The sequence below is a fragment of the Leucopleurus acutus genome (assembly GCF_964270905.1).
Source record: "Leucopleurus acutus genome assembly, chromosome: 2".
NCBI lineage: Eukaryota > Metazoa > Chordata > Mammalia > Artiodactyla > Delphinidae > Leucopleurus > Leucopleurus acutus.
The window spans coordinates 112,329,054-112,346,717 of record NC_139143.1 but is presented as its reverse complement, the minus strand read 5'-3'; the positions used below and the strand labels follow the sequence as shown (position 1 = coordinate 112,346,717).

Below are 17,664 nucleotides of genomic sequence, written 5' to 3'. Positions count from 1 at the left end.
GGCACCAAAGCCTGCACTCTTTGCATTCCTGTGGCCCTGTTCCAGTTCATTCTGTCTAGTCTCAACAGTGTCCTCACGTGTTTATTCTTTGTTTCTTAATGACTATGATACATTCAGACCTTTTCTCCTCTCCTTAAACTTTGAACCCCACCCCCAACTCCTAGTAGATATAACCTACTATTTAACTGAAATGATTGAGGGCATCCACCAGAAGCTCCTTCAACATTATTTTCTTCATATGCTTTCTCATTTCTCTGATTCCTCGTTGCTAATGTAGTACCTCTGTGTTACTGTTTCTGTTCTCCTCTCACCAAGGCCTTGCTGTATGGTTTATTCCTATTTTCTTACTCTTTCAAACTCTCCTTTCATTCTAATTCTTTTTCCTGTACTTTAAAAAGGAAAAAAAAAATCCTGAAAAATATCCTTTAGATTTAGCAGTCCTATGGTAATTGGTGATCTTAGCAAGAGCCATTTCAGTAGAGTAATGCATACAGATTCCAGGAGGCAGAGGGTTGAGGACTGAATAGGAGATACGGAATTGGAAATGATGAGTGCAGACTTCTTTAAAGAAGTCTGACGATGAAAGGGGGAGGGATTGTATGGCTCAAGGACAGGGTTGTTTTGTGTGTGTGTTTGTTTAAGAGATGGGCTAAGTTTAAGCATGGTAGTTTACTGAAAGGAAAAAGAAAAAAGGGAGAGAGGTTTGTGGAGTAAAACCTCAGAGTAAAATCCATAGGATTAGCCTCCAATGTCTTTATATACAAATTATATTGATCTTTAGAGGCCCAGCTGAATCTGAAGCTTTTCTTCATTGGCTCAGCCAGAAGTTTTTCTTTCTTCTCTAATTTTCTGGAGCAGCTCATCTGTCTCTCATGAATTATATGATGCAGGAGTGTAGTTCTTATGAGCGATGCTGGCTGGCAGTGATTCCTGGCTTTACCACTTACTAGCTGTGTGACTTTCGGCACATTAGTCAGTCTTTCAGTACTCGTTCTTTTTATCTGTAACGTGGGATGGTGGTAGTAAGCTATATCATTCTTATGAGGATTATTATTTATAAATATCTTGGAACACGCGCTTTCCTCCTACTAAATTGTAATGTCCTTAAAAATAGGAACCTATTCTTTGTATTACTTAACATACCCAACATAGTCCATACATATAATACTTCAGAATTTTATTTTTGAAGGAATTTGTTGAATGATGGAATATACCATGCATTTGCAGGTTAGCCATTTAGTTAGTGTAAGAATCCAGTTGAGAATCACTGTGTCTACACATATTTTTTTTTCCCTACAGTGATACTCAGATCCTGGTGTAAGACCAAATGCCAGACAGCTGCATGGTACTGAACCTTGATAATTTTAGCCAGGAAGACTTGGGCGGGGAAGTGGGATAGGAAGAGTGAGAGAACTACAAATGGAAGTGGGAGGAAGTAGTCAACAGGCAATAAAACACTCTGTTGTAAACATTAGCATATTATTTAGTATGCTAAAAAAGCTCTTAATGGGAGTTATAAATACCCCCTGGAGTAGTCAAGGCTAGTCACCATCCAAGCAGTGTCATTTGTTTTCTTTGAGTAACACCAAACCAAAGTAGCTTCTGTGACTAGAGTTTTCGTGAGTGGGAAGAAGGAGGGTAAACAGGATAATTTGGATGATTGGGAAAGGACACACCTCGATTGGCTGAAGGACTAAGGAAGAAGAAAAAATAGATCAAATTTTTACTGTCAAGGAACTTACTGCCTATTGCCTTATTTTGTCTTTTTCTTCTAATTTTTTTATTATTGGTCTTGGGGGAATTCCTGAACTGCAGGGAAATCTCTAGAGCAGGGATGTACACCTCCTGATGTGTGGTACTTAGATGTTTAATGGGAAAGAATGCCTTGATCAGTTAGCAGTGCCTCCCATAGCTAAGGAGAGGATTGGCAACAAATCATTCCCTGCAGTGCCTAGTATGCTTGCGACTGAACAAAAGATGAATGGATTATCTAGGCAGTAGTTATATGATTGATGCTATGTTGTTTAATTATATAGAAAAATACTTGCAACTGATATTTTTGATTGGTAGCCTTTAAATGTCATAACTCAAATGGCTTCTGGTTCCATCTATCCATTTAGCTTGACTTTTTTAAATTAATTTTTATTGGAGTATAGTTGCTGTACAATATTGTGTTCTTTCTGCTGCACAGCAAAGTGAATCAGCTATATATATACATATATCCCCTCTCTTTTGGATTTCCTTCCCATTTAGGTCACCACAGAGCACTGAGTAGAGTTCCCTGTGCATAGGTTCTCATTAGTTATCTGTTTTATACATAGTAGTGTATGTATATCAATCCCAGTCTCCCAAATCATCCCACCCCTTCTCCCCGCTTGGTGTCCATATGTTTGTTCTCTACGTCTGTGTCTCTATTTCTGCTTTGCAAATAAGATCATCTATACCATTTTTTCTAGATTCCACATATATGCATTAATATACGATATTTATTCTCTTTCTGACTTACTCTGTATGACGGTCTCTCGGTCCATCCACATCTCTGCAAATGACACAATTTCGTTCCTTTTTATGGCTGAGTAGTATTCCATGGTATATATATACCACATCTTCTTTATCCATTCCTCTGTTGATGGACATTTAGGTTGCTTCCATGTCCTGGCTGTTGTAAGTAGTGCTGCATTGAACATTGGGATGCATGTATCTTTTTGAATTATGGTTTTCTCTGGTATATGCCCAGTAGTGGGATTGCTGGGTCATATGGTAGTTCTATTTTTAGTTTTTTAAGGAACCTCCATACTGTTCTCCATAGTGGCTGTATCAATTTACATTCCCACCAGCAGTACAGGAGGGTTCCCTTTTCTCCACACCCTCTCCAGCATTTAATGTTTGTAACTTGACTTTTTTAATCAAAGATTTTTGCAATATAACCTTCATTACAGCCCTATTTTGCCCTTTAAATAGGATTTATGTTCAGTGCCTTAGCTTCTCTTTAGTGCACACCTATGTTCTTGTATTTTTTTCTATTAATTGACTTTGTTTTTTACTTTTATTATTATTATTTTTTTTTTTTTTTTTTTTGCTGTACACGGGCCTCTCACTGTTGTGGCCTCTCCCGTTGCGGAGCACAGGCTCCAGACGCGCAGGCTCAGCGGCCATGGCTCACGGGCCCAGCCGCTCTGCGGCATGTGGGATCCTCCCAGACCAGGGCACAAACCCGTGTCCCCTGCGTCGGCAGGCGGACTCTCAACCACTGCGCCACCAGGGAAGCCCGTATTATTTTTTTTAATTAATTTATTTGGTTGCGCTGGGTCTTAGTTGCGGCAGACGGGCTCTTTAGTTGTGGCTCACAGGCTCTTTAATTGCAGCTCACAGGCTCCTTAGTTGTGGCTTGCCAGTGCCTTAGTTGCGGCATGGGAACTCTCAGTTGTGGCATGCATGTGGGATCTAGTTCCCTGACCAGGGATCAAACCCGGGCCCTCTGCATTGGGAGCTCAGAGTCTTAACCGCTGCACCACCAGGGAAGTCCCAGTTGACTTTGTTTTTTGAGCAATTTTAGGTTCACAGCAAAATGGAGAGGAAGGTTCAGAGATTTCCCATAAACTCCCTGCCCACACACATGCATAACCTCCCCCATTATCAGCATCCCCCATCAAAATGGTACATTTCTTACAATTGATGAGCCTGCATTGACACATCATTACCACCCACATCCATGGTTTACATTAGGGTTCACTCTTAATGTACAGTTTGGGGTTTGGACAAATGTATAATGACTTGAATCTACCATTACAGTGTCATACAGAGTAGTTTTATAGCCCTAAAAATCCTCTATGCTCCACCTATTCGTCTCCTACCCGCAAACCTCTGTAACCCCTTATCTTTTTCTGTCTCCATAGTTTTACCTTTTACAGAATGTCATATAGTTGGAGTCCTATAGTATGTAGGCTTTTCAAACTGGATTCTGTCACTTAGTAAAAAGCATTTAAGTTTCTCCCTGTCTTTTCATAGCTTGGTATCTCATTGCTTTTTAGTACTGAATAATATTTCATTGTCTGAATGTGCCTAGTATTTATCCCTTTACCTATTGAAGAACATCTTGGTTACTTCCAAGTTTTGGCAAATATGAATAGAGCTGCTGTAAACATAGCATACAGGTTTTTGTATAGACATGTTTTCAATTCCTTTGGGTAAGTACCAAGGCATATGATTTCTGGATTGTATGGTTAGAATATGTTTAGTTTTGTAAGACGTCTCTAAGATGTCTTCCAAAGTGATTGTACCATTTTGCATTCCCACCAGCAGTGAATGAGAGTTTCTATTGCTTTACATCCTCACCAACATTTGATGGTGTCAGTGCTCTGGATTTTGGCTGTTCTAATAGGTGTGTAGTAATATCTCATTATTATTTTAATATGCATTTCTCTGATGATATATGAGGTGGAGCATCTTTTCATATGCTTGTTTGCCAGCTGTATATCTTCTTTGGTGAGGTCTTTTGTGCATGTCTTAGTCTGTTCAGGCTGCTATAACAAAATAGCATGGATTGGGTAGCTTAAAAACAAGAGAAATTTCTTCTCATAGCTATAGAGGTTTTAAATCTGAAGTCTTAAATCTGTCAGGGTGCCAGTATGGTTGGGTGAACACCTCTTCTGGGTTGAAGACTTCTGGTTATGTCCTCACATGGTAGAATGGGAAGGGATCTCTCTGGCCTCTCTTATAAAGACGCTAATCCCGTTCAGGAAAGATTTGCCCTCATGACCTAATCACCTCCCAAAGGCCCCATCTCCTAATAGTATCACATTGGGTTAGGATTTTCTTTTTTTTTTTTTTTTATGGCTGCGTTGGGTCTTCGTTGCTGCGCGTGGCTTTCTCTAGTTGTGGTGAGTGGGAGCTGCTCTTCATTGCAGTGTGCAGGCTTCTCGTTGCAGTGGCTTCTTTTGTTGCAGAGCACGGGCTCTAGGCCTCCAGGCTTCAGTAGTTGTGGCACACAAGCTCAGTAGTTGTGGCTCACCGGCTCTAGATCGCAGGCTCAGTAGTTATGGCACACGGGCTTAGTTGCTCCGCGGCATGTGGGATCTTCCTGGACCAGGGCTGGAGCCTGTGTCCCCTGCATTGTCAGGTGGATCCTTAACCACTGCACCACCAGGGAAGCCCTGGATTAGGATTTAACATATGAATTTGGGGGTGAAGGGACACAAACATTCAGAACCTTTGATCTTGTCAGTGTTCTGGATTTTGGTTATTCTAATAGATGTATAGTGGTATCTTGTTGTATTAATTTGCATTTCCCTGATGACTTTTGTAGAGCAGGGTCCCCAACCCCTGGACCACAGACCAATACTGGTCCGTGGCCTGTTAGGAACTGGGCCACACAGCAGGAGGTGAGCAGTGGCTGGGCGAGCCAGCAAGCGAAGCTTCGTCTGTATTTACAGCCACTCCCCATCCCTCACATTACCTCTTGAGCTCTGCCTCCCGTCAGATCAGCAGCGGCATTAGATTCCCATAGGAGCTTGAACCCTCCTGTGAACTACACATGCAAGGGATCTAGGTTGCACGCTCCTTATGAGAATCTAATGCCTGATGATCTGAGGTGGAGCTGAGGTGGTGAAGCTACTGCTGGGGAGCAGCTGCAAATACGGATTATCATTAGCAGAGAGGTTTGACTGCACAGAGACCATAATAAATCAGTTGCTTGCAGACTCATCAAAACCCTATCAGTTTAAAAAAAAAAAAAAAAAACCCTATCAGTGAGTGGCAAGTGAAGACAAGCTCAGGGCTCCCAGTGATTCTGCATTATGGTGAGTTGTATAATTATTTCACTATATATTACAGTGTAATAATAATAGAAATAAAATGCACAATAAATGTAATGCATTTGAATCATTCCAAAACCATCCCCCCATCCTGGTCCGTGGAAAAATTAACTTCCACGAAACCAGTCCCTGGTGCCAAAAAGGTTGGGGACTGCTGTTGTAGAGCATCTTTTCATATGCTTATTTACCATCTGTTTATCTTCTTTGGTGAGGTATCTGTTAAGGTCTTGGGCCCACTTTTTAATTGAGTTGCTTGTTTTCTTACTGTTGAGTTTTAAGTGTGCTTTGATATTTTGGATAACAGTCCTTTATCAGATATGTGTTTTGCAAATGTTTTCTCCTAGTCTGTGTCTTATCTTTTCATTCTGTTGACAGTATTTTTCACAGAACAGAAACTTTTAATTTTAATGAAGTCTGACTTATCAATTCTTTTTTCATGGATCATGCCTTTGGTGTGTATCTAAAAAGTCATCAAGGTTTTCTCCTGTATTATCTTCTTGGAGTTTTGTTGTTGATGTTTTAAAATATTTATTTATTTATTTATTGGCCACACCAAGCAGCATGCAGGGTATTAGTTCCCCAACCAGGAATCAAACCTGGGCCCCCTGCAGTGCTGCAGTGGAAGCATGGAGTCCTAACCACTGGACCACCATGGAAGTCCCTCTTCCAGGAGTTTTATAGTTTTGCATTTTACTTTTTAAGTCTGTGATCCATTTTGAGTTTTTGTGAAGAGTGTAAGGTCTGTGTCTAGATTAATTTTTTTGCATGTGGAACATCACTTGTTGAAAAGACTATATTTTCTCCATTGTGTTGCCTTTGTTCTTTTGTCAGAGATCGTGACTATTCCTGTGGGTCTATTCTGGTCTCTCTATTTTGTTCCAATGATCTTTTTTGTCTCTTCTTTCACCAGTGCCACACTGCACTGTCTTGATTACTGTAGCTTTATAGTAAGTCTTAAAGTCAGGTAGTGTCAATTCTCCAACTTTGTCCTTCTCCTTCAATATTACGTTAACTATTTTGGGTCTTTGCCTCTCCATAAAAACTTTAGAATGAATTTGTCAATATCCATAAAATAATTTGCTGGGATTTTGATTGGGATTTCATTGAATCACAGATCAATTTGAGAAGAACTAACTTCTTGACAATATTGAATCTTTCTATCAGTGCACATAGAATATTGATCCATTTATTTAGTTCTTTGAATATTTACTTTTATTTAACATGTTTTGTAGTCTTTAGAAGCCACTTTTTCTGAGTACTTCAGAAGCACTTTACAGAGTTTTCCTGTCCTCTTGGATTCATTTGCTATTATATTTGTTCCTCTTTGTATTTGGCTTTTTAAGAGCCTTTTCCTCCCCCTTTTTAATGCCCAGCCATATGTGATTTCTGGTATTGCATAGCAAAATTGTCCCTAGAGTTAAATCACCTGACCTACATACCTCACATCCATGCTACAATACAACTGCTTTCTCAAAATTAGGGCAAAAAGTCTTATTGACCATATAAAGGAAATAACAGGAGAATTATAATATTGAATAAATAATCTCTGACCTCAACAAGCTTGTAGTCTAGTTAAGAAACTAGACTTAAACATACGAAAAGTAAGATATTTAGATAAAATTTCTGTGTTAGGTCATAGAAAAGCACATGATTAATGTGTATTAACTCTACAGACAATGATGACTCTGGAATTTAGAGAAGGGAGAGATTTACTTTAGCAGGTTAGTCAAGGAAAACTTAATTGGGCTAGTGGAAGTTGAACTTAGTCCTGAAATACAAGTAAATTTTGGATTAGAAAGATTAATTCATATTTCTTGTGGATGAGTTTTATAATATGTTGTGGTTTAAGAAAAACATTAAAAAATCTTTATATGAAATATATCCTTTTAATTATATTTTCTATCCAAAGTGGTTATAATAAACACTTGAAAGTGTTTGACATATCAATTGCTTTCAGTTTTTTACTTCTGTGTTTTTGTCACAGATGTCCTGATTTTCAGCTGCTACAGGAAGGACAAAGGTATGGTTGAATCAGTATCACTTACCTTCTATGTATTCTTGTTAATAGAAGCATTAAGAGTAAACCAGGTGATATGAACTCTTGGACTTCCTGTGCTAATGCATTATGTAAGTGCCCATTCTAGCCCACAAAAAGAAATATTTGCCTTGTACAGCTTTTTTTTCTTTTGTGATGGTAAGATGATGTGTTTGATCTGTATGATTTACTGTACAGCTGTTCCTACCAAGGAAGTCTAATTGAACCTGTTGAAATATGACACAAACACAGCTTCCCTCTGAGATATTGTGCTTCTTTGTCAACTAGATTGTGCCAATTACATTTGTTGAAAGGTTTTTATAGTTTTATAGAACATCAAAACATTAATGTATCAGTTAATTATTTGAAAGAGTGTCTAAAGCATTAATAGAAATTCCAAGTTGTGATTTTTTTTCTAAACTTCCCTCATGGTATTGCTTGCCCAACCATGATCATCTCTCAAAACATATCCTTTTATCTTCCAGAATAAATTTTCCTAGTTATTAGTCACTACCTTAGTTAGATGGAATTGAGCACAAGTGAGAGATATTTATTATTCTCTATAAATCTTTAACTTACAGCTTCAAAATAGTATAGAAAAATATAATTACCATACAATTCCAAGAGAAAGTATACATGAAAATTGAGTTGTTCTAAGTTTTTTGAAATTGTACTTACTTCAGATACAAGAGACAGTCTGTGGCTATGTAGGCTAGACTCTAACTAAAAAATGGTATAAAATACTGAATGAACTTATCTTTTTTCTCCATTCCCATCTACAACCTTATTTTCAACTGTTTTTCTTCTTCTTTTACACTTCCCCCAAGCATGCTTTTTTGTTTATTGCTGAATTATTTTATTTCATTTTATTTTTAAAAATTGTAATAGGCTTTGGGGGGATAGGTTTACAGAAAATACAAAAAATAGGTTTACAGAAAAATTGTGTGAGAAGCAGAGAGTTCCCATATACCCTTTCACCACCCTCCAGGTGCTTCTTGACCTAGAATCCTTGCCATCCTGATCTTTTAAAGTTGTTATATGTGCATTTGCTTAAGGGTAATTGCTCTCCTATCCTTATTTATCTCAAGTTTGTATAGACAAAGCTCTCTTTGTCTCTGCTCTTTCATATTTTTTAATCTTTTATAAACCTATTCTGAAAATTAAAGGAACATAGGCAAAGGGAAAACTGTTGTCTTATTATTATCATTGTGATTTAACTCTGGGATTTTCAAGTATAAGTATCTTTCATTGATAAATGTTGATTTGCCAACTTTATTTTCTGCTATGACTTTCTTGAATTTTTCATTCAGTGGAATTTTCTGCATAACTATCAACCAGAATTGGAAAATGCTTAAACGTCTCTTTTTATTTTTGTTTCAAAATCTAAACAGTTCCTCTCATTTTTTTTTGAGAAACCAATAATGAAGTTTTCAAAAGAATCCTTTTTTAAAAAAAGATATATAAAGCAGTTACAGAAATGGAGAAAGCAAAAATCAAAATAATTCAGTAGGATGGAATTATCAAATGTTGGTTTATGGGGTTTTTGTGTGTATGTTGTTTGGTTTTTGTTTTGTTTTCTTTTTTGCTATACTCTTACAACACTTTTAAAATAATTGGAGAGAAAATACAAGGGAAGAAGATGGAAAGAAACTTAAATAAATAAGATGTAGAGAAATTATAGAATTATAACTTTCTTCTGAAATGTGTATGTGTGTGTGTATATAGGCCTAGGTAAATATAAGCCTATAAATAAGGCCTTGACCAGGGAATAAAAGTTTCTACCTTGAAAGTTACAAAGTATAAATACTGTGGGACATGTTGCTTTTCTGTTACAGTTGTTTTGTTTCTTTCCCTCAACAGTGGTCATTCTGGAGAAGAAATACAGTTATGCAGTAAGGCCATTAAAACATCAGATGTTGACAGTCCTGGCCATTTTGAGAAGCATGATGAATCTAGTTCTTCTGGCACTCATAATGATAGTAGCAGTGATAATGAGCAAGACTTTGTTTCCTCCATTCTACAAGGAAACAGACCAAGTGCAACGGGTATAAGGCCACAGCTGCACAAAAAAAGCATAATGAAAAAGAAAGCTGGTCAAAACGTCGACTCCAAACATGAAAGCAAAGAACAGACAGTAATAGATGTCACTGAGCAGTTAGGCAATTGCAGATTAGACAGTGAGGAGAAAGCTGCTGCTTGTGAACTTCCTTTACAGAATGTATGTACTCAGATTTCTTCAGATAGGTCTCTGCAAGAAAAATTAGAAGCTTCAAAAATTTCTGAAAATAAATACAGTAGTTCAAACATAACTCTTGTAGGCATAAGTAAGAAAAGTGCTGAGCATTTTAAGAGGAAATTTGCCAAATCGAACCAAGTTTCTAGGTCAGCTTCTAGTTCAGTGCAGGTGTGCCCTGAAGTTGCAAAGGCAAACTTACTTAAAGCCCTGAAGGAGACTTTGATTGAGTGGAAGACAGAAGAAACTTTGAGGTTTTTGTATGGCCAGAATTATGCTTCTGTATGTCTGAAACCCTCTTCAGCCCCTCTGGTTAAGGAAGAAGAACTTGATGAAGATGATGTGAACTGTGACCCAGACAGTCATTCCCCTGCCTTGCAGGAATCTCAGAACAGCTTGGATGAGTCTTTACCGTTTAGAGCCTCAGATACAGCCATTAAACCACTGCCAAGTTATGAGAACTTGAAAAAAGAAACTGAAACATTAAATCTAAGGATCAGGGAGTTTTATAGAGGACAATATGTTTTGAATGAAGAAACCACCAAATCACAAGACTCGGAAGAGGTATGTCTTAATGATAATGATTTTTCCATACTGCTAACATGTGGAACACTCACCATAGTAAATCTTGGAACAGGAAGAAAAGTACTGAAGGAAATTTTTTTTTAATTTTCAGAATTTTCTTTAGTCTTTCAGTCCTTTGGTTTAAAATGCCATCTCCAGTATTGACATTATTATTTTCCAAATAAGTTAAAGTTTGCCCCAGGAAATTTTCATCAATATTTAACATTTTTCTCTAATGTAGAAATAGCCTACAATTGTGGGACAAAGTTTTCTTTAAAACCTAATTCTTAAAAAAAAAAAAAAAAAACCTGATTCTTCATATAATATCTAGACTCTCTGAAAAGGCTTGTTTTTTCTTCGTTGGTATGTATGCTTTCAGATTTCTACAGAGGGTGTGTATCTTTGTGTTTTATTTCCAATGGGACTATATGCAGTGGAATAGACTTACTAATTGAGTAGTAAAATATTTGGATAATATTTGGCAAGCATGCTCACTTAAAATATTATGAATGAAAATTATTTACTAAAGGAAACTTATTGGGGAAATAGTGGACATAGGAGAAAATGGAAAGAGCACATTCAGGTAACGTAGATTTGATTATCTGCTCTGTCATTTACTAGCTGTATGAAAACTTAGTCTCTTGAGTCTGATTGCTTATCTGTAAATGGGATTATAAATGGCTTCCCTTACTCAATTTTTATGAGTTTTAAAGATAATGCATATAAAGCATTTATCCCAGTGCCTGACATATAATTGGTACTCAGTTATATGTAAATAGTTATATGTAGAAACTGATGTTATGCTGCTGAGATTTCATGAAGTTCTTTCAGTATTTCCATTACCCATTTTTGGTTGATGTGTAGTTTGGGAAAGGAAGTCATTTGGCATGAAGAGGAATAGGTGATAACCTTGTTTTTACCATAGGAGTTTGTTTTCTGAGAAAATATGGCTCTAAATTTAAGAACACATTTGGAGATTTAAAAAGAGTGTGAAAGTGGAAATACAGTAAAACTTTAGAAATTTCTTACATTTCTACAGAATGTTACCTAGCCCAACACTATATTTGAAATCACTTCAACTGGATTATTAGACAGCATCCATTACTTTATATGAAGCCTGGAGAAACATTGTTCTCTGTCATTAAGCTACATAACTTTACTATAGCACTTGTTTTATTGTTTTTATGCTAATAAGCCTTAAGAAGGAAAAAGTAATCCCTGAAATTTGACTGCTTCTCTGTTGCTAAAACTTTTTCATTGCAGAAACTAACAACATTGTAAAGCAATTATACTCCAATAAAGATGTTAAAAAAATTTTTTTTAATATATATTAGAAAAAAAACTTTTTCATTGAAGTGTAACACAAACAGTAAGTGTACAGCTCATTGCATTATCACAAGTGAACACACCAATGTAATCACTACGCAGGCCAAGAAATTTGAGTAAACCAGAAGCCCCACTATGTCTCCTCCAAATCATTACCTCTTTCCCAAATTAATGACTATAATAGCATAGATTAATTTTCCCAATTTTGAACTGAATGTAAATGGATTCACTCAGTATATGTTCTTTGGTATCCAATTTATTTTATGCAGCATTATGTTCATGAGTCATTTGCGTTGCAGATAGTTGTAGTTCATTCTTTCATTGCTGCATAGTATTCCATTATATAAATATACCACAATTTATTAATGTTAATAAGCATTTAGGCTGTTTCCAGTTTGGGGCTATTATGAACTATGCTGTTATGAACTTTTCTTGTGTATGTCTCTCTTTTAATGTGTATGCATTTCTGATGGGTATGTACCTAGGACTAGAATTTCTGGGTCAGAGTGTATGCATATATGCAACTCTACTAGATAATGCCAAACAGTTTTCCAAAATGGTTCAGCCATTTTATATTCTACTATCACTGTATGAGAGTTTACATGACTCCACATTCTCACCAATACTTGATATTGTAACTTTTCACTATTCCGATGGTACTGATTTTAGGTTATAATACATTTCTCTGATGATTAATGAGTTGAGTACTGTTTCATCTGCTTATGAACCATTTGGATAGTCTCTTTTGTGAAGTGCCTGTTCAAGTCTTTTTTTCCATTTATCTATTGGAATATCAGGAATTCTTTATGTATTCAGGATTCAAGTCCATTTTTGTGTATTGCAAATATCTTCCACTCTGAGACTTGCCTTTTCACTCTTATTAATGGTGTCTTGAGTCCAGTTTACTAATGGTTCCCTTTAGTGACTTCTTTAAGAAATCTTTACTTAGCCCAGGTTATTTCATCTTCTAGAAGCTTTGTTTTTCCTTTAACATTTAGATCTGTAATTCATCTGGAATTGATTTTTGTTTACGGTGGGGAGTATCAGTCAGATTTCATTGTTTCTCTCTGGGGAAATGTGTGCACATTAAAGTACTGTTGATTTTTCTTTTTCTTTTCTTCTCTTTCTTTTTTTCCTTCTTTCTTTTTTGTTTTGTTTGTTTGCTCATTCCTTAAGTTACTGAGAGAGATGGGCAAGGTGGGTCAAAATCTCTCAGCATAATTATAAATTGATTATTTTTCCTTTCAGTTTTGTGAATTTTACTTTTAATATTTTGAGACAATGATCTTGGGTACAAATGTGAGATTAGTATGTCTTCCTGGTAAATCTAACCTCTTAGCATATGGAGTGACTTTGCTCTCCATTGATTTTATTTATTTATTTTTGGCTTTACAAGATCTACTTTCCTGACACTCTCATTCTTTTATTAGTATTTTCAAGGACTATCTTTTTTTAAAAAAAATCTAGGTTGATAATCTTTGTCCGTTACGTAGAGAATTTAGTCCATTTACATTTAGTGTCACAATTGATATATTTGGGTTTAAATCTAGCATCTCACTTGTTGCTTTCTGCATGTCCCACCTGTTCTGTGTTCTTCTCTCCTTTCTTGCTTTCTTTGGATCAGATATCATTATTCCATTTTTTGCCCTCTGTTAGCTAGTTTTTATACATTCTTTTACTGATCATTAATTGGTTTCCCTAAAGATTAAAAACTGAATCTGTGTCTTATTAAAATCTAATATAAGTTAATACTTTTATTGCTTCCTGGACAATTGGTACCTTAGAAACTTTAATTCCATTTACCCCATCTTGACTTAACGTGCTCTGTTGTTGTGTACTTTTATTGTCTCTGTATTTTTAAGTCCTACAAGATTGTTTATAGTCAGTATTAAGTTGGATTTATCCAATTAATTACTCTTTTACTGTTCTTCATTCCTTCCTGCATCTCCATTCCTTCATCTGGGATCATTCGCCTTGGGCCTGAAGAATATCCTTTTTTTCCATTAGTGCCAGTTTGCTAGTGATGAATCTTCTCAGTTTTGTCAGGACATTCTTTATTTTACTTTCACTTTTGAAAGATGTTTTCCTGGACACTGAATTCTAAATTAATTCTAAATTAGTAGTTATTTTCTTGCAGCCCGTTGAAAATACATATTCATTGTTTTTTGGCTTCCATTTATTTCTCTTATTTGAAAATACTGTTTCTTCCTTTAGCTACTTTTAAGTTTTTTTTTTTTTTGTCTTTGGGTACCGTCAATTTTAGAATGCTTTGTGTGTGATTATATTTGTATTTATTCTTTTGGCTGTTGTATACTTAAATCTGTGACTTGATTTCTTTTATCAGTTTTGGAATATTCTCAGTTATTATCTCTTCAGGTATTGCTTCTGTCCCATTCTCCCTTTCCTCTCTACCTGGTACTCCAATTGCAGATACGTTAGTCTTTTTCACTGTATCTTCTGTTTTTTATATTCTCTTGTGCTTTGCATTACCCCAAGCCAGGGGGTGGGAGGAGAGGGGTGTGTGTCTGTGCTTCATTCTGGATATCTTCCAAATCAGTATTCTCTCTTCAGTCTTTTCTACTATGTTATTAAACCTATCCATTGAGTTATTTTAAATACTCTGTTTTTTCAGTTACTAGGAGTTTTGTTTGGTTTTTTTATATAGCTTCCAGTTCTCTGCTAAAATTTTCCATCTTGTTATTTTTCTTTGAATATATTCAGCATAGTTATTCTAAATAAGGTTGATAACTTCATTACATGGATTTCCTAGGGGTTGATTTCTATGAGCTAATGTTTCAGATTTTGATCATATTGTCTTGTTTTCTTATCGTTTTATTATGTGGCAAACATTGCATAATAAAAATTAGAGATAGCTTAAAACCCAGGCTGATGTTATCTTCCTCTAGAACAGATTTGTGTTTGCTTCTGGCAGATGATTTGCTGGTCTAGTTCCCTGACTAGGTTTTGAACCTGGGCCCCCTTCATTGGGAGTGCAGAGTCTTACCCACTGAATCACCAGGGAAGTCCCACCAAATCACTTTAATCCAATCAGTGATTAAGATGATTTGAAGCTGGGCTTCAGTCCCTGCAAGAGCCAGTCCATTTCCTCTTCATTCTTACTCCTGGAGTATGGTCCATCTAAGTCCTGTTCTCAAGTTTGGGGTAGGTTGACAGTACCTCTTCCTTCTTGGCATGCCCTGAACTCTGATGCTCAGGTTCTCATTATCTAAATTGCCTCTTCTGGAATTAGTCAGTGCCTTCTCTGGAATTACTTTCTCCAGAATCTCAGACCATAATTCTTTACTACCTTATTAGCTCTCTGATGCTTTCAAACAGTCGTGGGTTTTTTCCCAGTTTTTCAGCAGAAGAAGTGGTTTGAATTATCTTGTCTGCCGTTTCTAGAAGTGGAATTTCCCATAATACATTTATAGCCTTTGATAATTTTAGTCCTTTACTCTCCTATATTTATATAGTATTTAGCATTTTACGAAGTTTTTTTATATACATTTTCTCATTTAATAAAGAAGGTATTAGTATCCCTATTATACAGATGAGAAAATGCTCTCAAGAGGGCAGATGGCTCAAGCAAGTTCATACCAGCCTACTGACTGAACCGATACTCAAATTTAAATATTCTAATTCTGAAGTCTAATTTTTATTCTACCATACCACAGGTATAAACTTTTTGTGTGTTAATGTTTGTTGTTCTTATCAAAGAAAGAATGTAAATTTATGATTTTATTTTGCTTTGTTTGAAAATGTGATTCAGCATGATCCCACCTTTCCACTGATAGATTCAAGTTCTCAGAACCAGATTAGAAAACGCATCGTACTTGAAAAATTGAGTAAAATGTAAGTATGTAGTTATCATTCCATGTTTATAATATTTAAATTAATTTGGTATGTGTGGGTTCATAACTTATTGGTGTAATCCTTGAATTTTGAACAGAAGAATAACGTGTAAAGTTTACGTGGATTTTGTCACCTGAGAAATTTAGATTTTTAAGATGTCCTACCAAAGAATATTGAAATTGTTTTGTGTAGAAGACATAGAGACACATAATAAAGAGGAAGGTTGAAATTATGGGAGTAGAAAATCAAACTGCCTCACTCCCATTTAATAATCTAGTGAAGTCAGGAAAAAATATCAGAGCTAGACCCATTTAAATACTGATTTGTGGTAAATGTGTCACATCAGTTTCACGTGTAAATAAGATTTTATAAAGGTTTAACGGTTTATTGACTTATTCTATATACATATTCACAGAACCGTTTCACACTCAACAACCTGAATTTTGCAATTTAGTTTTAAGCTTCCTGTAGTGGAAGTTGTTGTTCTTGTAATTAGCCCAGTCATAAATGACATTTGAAAATTGCAATCTTGGTTTCTCTTTCAAAAGGAGCTTGAAAATCTTTTTTTCAGAGGTGTGACGGCTACCTTGAACTTTTCAACCAGCATTTTTTTTCTTCAGCAGAAAAGACAGAAAGGTGTTTTCCAGTCAGTATTTAAGGTGCTGTGCACGTGCAGAAGTCTTAATTTTGTAGTAGTTCAAAAATAAGAAAAGCCTATTTTCTAGAAGCCATAGTATTTTGAACAGCTTACTTCTCTAAATTTTACATGTTAAGTAAGTGTTTAAATTAATATTTATTGAATGCCTGTTGTGTGTTAGACTCTTCATATATAATAAATCTGTTTTGTCTTTTACCTGCTCTTCATACTTGTACATTTGTTTCTGTTAAATATTAGTTTAGACAACAGTGTAAGTCACCATCTGTCTGATTCATAGAATAAGAAGATATCAGTCCTTGATTCTAGTTACAAAGGTTTTGAAAGTTGGGATAGATTAACTATACTAGCATGTAATTAGTAGGTAGGGATGTATGTGAAAATAGTTTTCTAGACTTTTTATCTAATGAAAGTACCCAGTTTTAAATTTAAGACCACATAGGCATGTCATTGAAGGAATTTGGGCTACAACAGAAGATACCAAAAGGAACCCTGCTAGAAGACCAAGTTATCGATATTAGGGCAGGAACTAAATTTGAGAAGTGGTGGAATAATTTAAGAAGAAGCACAAAGAACACTGAAAACAAAATAATTATAGTGACATAGGGAGTTTTTTGGTTGGTTGTTTATGAAAGCAGTTGAGTTTTTTCTCATTGTAAAAGTAGCACCAACTGTACAAAAAACTTTTAGAGAATCAAAGAACATGAAATATGCACTGAGTATTAGATGATATTAAGGAATTACTAATTTGGTTAGGTGTGATGGTTTTATTATTATATACGGAAATGCACTTGTATTTAGAGATAAATAAGGAATAATTTAGGGGTCAAATGACATGATGTCAGGGATTTACTTTAAGATACTGCAAAAAAAAAGGAAGGAAAAATGAAGCAAATGTAGCAAAATATAGGGAGATTGAATCTGGGAATAGAAATATGGGGTTATTGTTACTGTCTCTATTTTGAAACGTGTTTTAAACTTTTATAATAAGTTTTTTTAAAAAGTAATACATGCTTATTCCAGAAGATTTAGGCTGTAGAAAGTGATATAAATAAGGAAGCGAAAATCACCTGTAATCCCACCACTCAACAGTAACTATTAATATTTTGATGTTTATCCCTGACATATATGTGGTATAGCTGGTGTGTGTATATTCATTCTCTTTGGTTCCCTCTGGTATAGTCTA

The 17,664-nt window shown here is 35.7% G+C and overlaps 1 protein-coding gene across 1 annotated transcript in view; it reads left to right on the top strand.

The window, feature by feature from the left end:
• The window catches only part of RPAP2 (RNA polymerase II associated protein 2), an 83,478-nt gene that overhangs the window by 18,745 nt on the left and 47,069 nt on the right, over window positions 1-17,664 (top strand). Inside the window, exons 7-9 of the mRNA XM_082833132.1 lie at window positions 7,798-7,833; window positions 9,709-10,645; window positions 15,741-15,823. Coding sequence (XP_082689258.1) covers window positions 7,798-7,833; window positions 9,709-10,645; window positions 15,741-15,823 — 1,056 coding nt within the window. The remainder of the gene's footprint in view (window positions 1-7,797; window positions 7,834-9,708; window positions 10,646-15,740; window positions 15,824-17,664) is intronic.